Source organism: Rana temporaria, chromosome 5, assembly GCF_905171775.1.
Source record: "Rana temporaria chromosome 5, aRanTem1.1, whole genome shotgun sequence".
Taxonomy (NCBI): domain Eukaryota; kingdom Metazoa; phylum Chordata; class Amphibia; order Anura; family Ranidae; genus Rana; species Rana temporaria.
Genome location: NC_053493.1, coordinates 157,959,224 through 157,965,223, shown reverse-complemented (window position 1 = coordinate 157,965,223; position 6,000 = coordinate 157,959,224). Strand labels below are relative to the sequence as shown.

Genomic DNA, 6,000 nt, shown 5'->3' with positions numbered 1-6,000 from the left:
ATTGTTTGGGTTTCTAAGTAATTTTCTAGCAAAAAAACGTATTTAAACACCAAATGTCAGAAATAGGCTTAGGCATGAAAGGGTTAATCAAACTAAGAACATATTTACCATCAGTTCTTCACAACAGAATCGAAAAGGACTCGAACATAGGTAGTTTTCTAGCCATGTATGAACAATTGCATTTTGGTCTTCAATAAAATGGCTGCCGATAACCCACTAAATTCTTCTATTACAGAAATGATGAAGGCGCGCTGCTGGAAATAGCAGTCGCTGATTGGCTCTTGGACTAGGATTCCGGAAGCTTGCTGTATGTCTAGCGCGCCAACTTTCTGTGTGTAGTCCAGTGTGCGCGGTACATAGGAATGTGTCCATAGACTCCGCGTGCAGTGTATGAGGGGGACGGCGCTGCCTCTAGTGGGCTCTCGCCATTGTAAACATCCGCTGTGCTGCTGACACTACTAGTGCAGTCATGCCGCTCACTGCTGGTGTGATCCGCCGGCTGGATGAAACGGTGGTCAATCGCATTGCAGCGGGGGAAGTGATCCAGAGACCTGCGAATGCCATCAAGGAGATGATCGAGAACTGGTAATCCCTCTCCTTGTTTGTGCCCATCTCACACCCATGTGTGCTATTGGTTCTGTACATTATTATGGCTTATAACACAACTCCAGTATTTATTCCTGGTTCCAGTGGTGTAACAGTCCTCAACCAAAAATGTTTGGACTCAATGCCTGTGTAATAAAAAAAATCCCATGAAATTCCTTGACCGCATAATTTCTGGTGCGGCTATGTCACAAAACATCTGTTTGCGGGGCTTTACCGTGCATGCGCAACTTCACCGCTGTTTTATCGCGCATTCAATTTTCATGTTAAGAAAAATTATAGACCCGGGCAGAGTGGCGATTTTTTTAAACTTGTCATGGGCAGCACAGCGTCCAGCCCCGCCCCTCTACCAACTTGTCCTGAGGGAAAGTGGGAGGGGAGATAGAGGGTGCGGGCCGCACACAGTGCTATGCACGGGGGCCGCCCCCTCCCACTTTTTTTCCTTCGGTATGGGTTAGTAGAAAGAACAGCCTAGGGGGGGCTGGATGCGGTGCTGCCGATGACGAGTTTAAAGCGGAGTTCTACCCAAAAATTTAATTTTCGCAACTCTCCCCCCCCCCTCCGGTGTCACATTTGGCACCTTTCAGGGGGGTGCAGATACCTGTCTAAAATGGGTATTTGCACCCACTTCCGGGCATAGACTCCCGTGGGAGTCATGCCACTTCCTCTTCCCCTCGCTGCCTTCTGGGAAACACTGTGCCCAGGAGAGAGTAGGGACCAGTTACGATGCACCGCGTGGATCGTGCATGCGCAGCAGGGAACCGTGCAGTGAAGCCGCAAGACTTCACTTCCTGATTCCCTCACCGAGGATGGCGGCGCAACATCCTAGGGACAATCGATTGCTCTGCCTCGGCTGCCGACATCGCAGGTACGCTGGACAGGATCATTTTTTAAAAGTCAGCAGCTGCACTATTAGTAGCTGCTTGCTATTAAAAAAAGAAATAAAAATTGGGTGCACCCGCTTTACCCACTTCAATACCGGGCTTTAAAACCCACCTCCATACCGGGCCTATTCTGGCACTTCTCTCCTACATGTACAAATCATCATTCTTTTGCTAGAAAATTACTCAGAACCCCCAAACATTATATATGTGTTTTTAGCAGACACCCTAGGGAATAAAATGGCGGTCATTGCAACTTTTTATCTTGTACGGTATTTGCGCAATCATTTTTTAAACGCCTTTTTTTTGTAAAAAAAAAATGGTTTCATGAATGAAAAAATAACAAAACAGTACAGTTAGCCCAATTCTTTTGTAAAATATGAAAGATGATGTTACGCCGAGTAAATAGATACCTAACATGTCATGCTTTAAAATTGCGCACACTCATGGAATGGCGCCAAACTTTGTTACTTAAAAATCTTCATAGGCGACGCTTTAAATTTTTTACAGGATACCAGTTTAGAGTTTTAGAGGAGGTCTAGTACTAGAATTGTTGCACACGCTCTAACGCACGTGGCGACACCTCACGTGTGGTTTGAATGATGTTTACATATGTGGGCGGGACTTAAGTGTGCATTCGCTTCTGAGCGCGAGCTACCGGGGACAGAGGCGTTTCAATTTTTTTTTTTTTTTACTTCTTTATTTATTTATTTTTTGATCGCTTTTATTCCTATTACAAGGAATGTAAACATCCCTTGTAATAGGAATAGTGTATGACAGGTCCTCTTTATGGAGAGATGCGGGGTCAATAAGACCCCACATCTCTCCTTCAGGCTGGAAAGAGGGAGGGGATGATGGACAGCCGCACTCCAATAAAGTGTAAAAAATGGTGCCTTTTTATTCCAGTAAAATGAAAACTACAACAGCAAAAAAAACTGCAAACAGTGTGGTAACAGAGCTGACGCGTTTCACATCGATGAGCTATGAGTAAGCATCGGTCATCGATGTGAAACGCGTCAGCTCTGTTACCACACTGTTTGCTGTTTTTTTTGCTGTTGTAGTTTTCGTTTTACTGGAATAAAAGGCACAATTTTTTACACTTTATTGGAGTGCGGCTGTCCATCATCTCCTCCCTCTTATTTATGCTTTGTGCATTGCCTGCACCCATCAGGTTTTGAACCATACTCACCGCTGAAGTGCATTTGTCTGGAGCGGCGGTTTTCTTTCTCCAGGCTGGAAAGATTGAGATCGTGAAAAAAAATTCACAGATCTCATTCTTCTAGTCGCAATTTCGGTTTGTTTACTTACGGTACCCGGGCGTGACGTCATCACGGTCACCAGTCATCTCTATGCTTCCCATCCGGCGTACGGCGATCATCTCTCCGGGCCCCCGATGGCATGGGAGAGCCCGAAGAAGCACCGGAGGGGGGGGATGTCCCCTCCTGCCGCCTATAAGAACAATCAATCGGCGCTATGATCTTTCTTATGGTGCGCAGGATCGCCGCCAGAACAAAATGATATCTGACTGACGCCTCTAGGTGCAGGCATCATTCAGATATCACCGCACAAAGTACAGGATGTCATATGACGTCCACCCGGGATAAGAGATCCCCTTTTTGGAAGTCATATGACCGCGTGCGGTTTTGAAGTGGTTAAACAGTGGTTTTATCCCTGCTGGCGGCCGAGAAAGGGTTAAAAACCACCGCAAAGCGCCTCTGCAGAGGCGCATTGCCGGCAGTATAGCCGCGGTGTCCCATTGATTTCAATGGGCAGGAGCAGTATACACACCACTCCTTCACCGCCCCAAAGATATGGCTAGCAGGACTTTTTTTACCGTCTTAGAGGCTTTCACACTGGAGCCACAGCAGCGGCTGTTTAGGGTCAGTTTGCAGGCGCTATTTTTAGCGTAATAGCGCATGCAAAACGACCCAGTGTGAAAGGGGTCTTAAAGGATAAGTTCACCTTTTAAAATAAAAATTATCTCTGACGTGGGCAGGTAGTTACTTCATTCAAGATTCAATGAACTATACTTATGCTCACCAGTGCCCTCGTAGTTCATTGAGAACTACAAGCTGCCAGCCACAGAGACTATTGGTGCTTGTAGTCTATTCATTCACATAACTCGATGAATGACGTGGCAGTGTGGACAGAGTCTTGCGCTCGTTTTAGCTGTGCAAATTTTGGCCAGATCTGGAGAATATGAATATAAGATGCTTTAATTTATTGTACAATATTTGCATTGTATCTGCCTGTTGTCTGTTACAGTTTAGATGCTAAATCAACCAGCATTCAAGTGACCGTTAAAGAAGGTGGGCTGAAGTTAATTCAAATTCAAGACAATGGTTCTGGAATTAGGGTAAGTGTTCTAGTTCTGTGAAGGAAAATGTTAAACAACCTATGTCCTTGCCTTGTTGAAAGGTTATTTCTAAAAAAAAAAAAAAATCATTTACTACATTACAGGTTTTGTATTACTGTATACCACTTGTGTTGGCTACAAAGCTACAGGGTAGGCTACGTATCACAACCAATTAGGGTAGTTTCATATGAGCCTTCCATATATCCATTTTTCATCCACCCATTGACGGGTAAAAAACCGACAGCAATGATTTCCTATGGGCAAACAGATGATCATCCATTTACATCTGCATACGTTTTTTTTTTTTTTTTTTTAACAGAACAAGTCTCTATTTGAAAAAATAAATTAAAAAAACGGAAGTGGACGTAAACAGACATAGTCTGCTTCTGCATTAGTTTTTTCACTGATTGTTAGGAGCTGGCACCCGCTGGCGTCTTACCAACCAGTAACAGCAGGGATAAGTCATTGGTTGTTAAGGAGCTGGCACCTGCTGGAATCCAAACAACCATGACTCATCCCTGCTGTCAGTGGGGAAGTCATTGCTGACAGCAGAAGTAAAGTAAAGAGCTCAAAATGAAGGCAGAAAAATGGTGTAAGGTCATCCGCCCTATCCCCGCAAAACAAAATGGCATGGAGTTCCCTCCCCCAAAATCTATACCAGACCCTTCTGTGAGCATGCTGGCTGGGAGAGGCGTGGCACAAGCGTGTTCCCTCTCCCCTGTACCATACCTGGCCACACCTGCGCACGTTGCTTCCCCACAGCTCTGGACTGGCGATTGAGGGGGGTGCAGGGATAACTTATCGGAATCTGGAAGCCCCCTTTAACCACTTAAGACCCGGACCAAAATGCAGCTAAAGGACCCGGCCAGGTTTTGCAATTCGGCACTGCGTTGCTTTAACAGACAATGACTGCGACATTATGGCGGACACTTCGGACAATTTTGACACATTTTTGGGACCATTGTCATTTTCACAGCAAAAAATGCATTTAAAATGCATTGTTTACTGTGAAAATGACAATTGCAGTTTGGGAGTTAACCACAGGGGGCGCTGATAGGGTTATGTGTGACCTCATGTGTGTTTACAACTGTAGGGGGGTGTGGCTGTAGGTGTGATGTCATTGATTGTGTATCCCTATAAAAGGGATCACCCGATCGATGACGCCGCCACAGTGAAGAATGGGGAAGCTGTGTTTACACACAGCTCTCCCCGTTCTTCAGCTCCGGGGATCGATCGTGGGACTCCAGCGGCAATCGGGTCCCGGAGCTTCGGACCGGGTCGCGACCGGGTACTAGCACAGGACGTGCATGTGCCCAGCCGTGCCATTCTGCCAACGTAAATGTGCGGGAAGCGGTCCTTAAAGCGGAGGTTCACCCATACCTTACACATTTTCCCCTTCGCTTCATGCTCGTTTTGTCTAGGGGAATCGGCTATTTGTTTTAAAATATGATCCGTACTTACCCGTTTACGAGATGCATCTTCTTCCGTCGCTTCCGGGTATGGGCTGCGGGACTGGGCGTTCCTTCTTGATTGACAGTCTTCCGAGAGGCTTCCGACGGTCGCATCCATCGCGTCACGATTTTCCGAAAGAAGCCGAACGTCGGTGCGCAGGCGCAGTATAGAGCCGCACCGACGTTCGGCTTCTTTCGGCTACGAGTGACACGATGGATGTGACCGTCGGAAGACTGTAAATCAAGAAGGAACGCCCGCTCCCGAAGACCCATACCCGGAAAGCGACGGAAGAAGATGCATCTCGAAAATGGGTAAGTACGGATCATATTTTAAAACAAATAGCCGATTCCCCTAGACAAAACGAGCAGGAATCTAAGGGGAAAAGATAAAAAAAAAAGGAATTGGGTGAACTCCCGCTTTAAGTAGTTAACAAGGGGGGGCCCCCAGAACCGGAACCCCCCCCCCAAGTAAATGAAATATTCAGAAAATGTCCTTTCTTTAAAAAATAAATAAATTTCCCCGATGTGGATCCATCGTCGGTCATGTCGTCCAGTGATGTAGGTCCACGTCAATCTTGATAAACCGTGGCCGCTGACCTGCACAAAAAAAAAGCCCACCAAACTCAACCACCATCGTCGTTTGCTGCATTTGCACCAAATGACATTTCTGGCTCTCCCCGTCCCTTGCCGCTAGCGTAAATTTATGGGT

At 46.3% G+C, this 6,000-nt stretch overlaps 1 protein-coding gene across 1 annotated transcript in view; it reads left to right on the top strand.

Annotated features, from left to right (window-relative positions):
• The first annotated feature begins 300 nt into the window (after positions 1-300).
• The window catches only part of MLH1 (mutL homolog 1), an 88,990-nt gene continuing 83,290 nt past the window's right edge, over positions 301-6,000 (top strand). The window contains exons 1-2 of the mRNA XM_040353296.1: positions 301-585; positions 3,750-3,840. Of these exons, the coding sequence (XP_040209230.1) occupies positions 470-585; positions 3,750-3,840 (207 nt within the window). The 5' untranslated portion in view covers positions 301-469. The remainder of the gene's footprint in view (positions 586-3,749; positions 3,841-6,000) is intronic.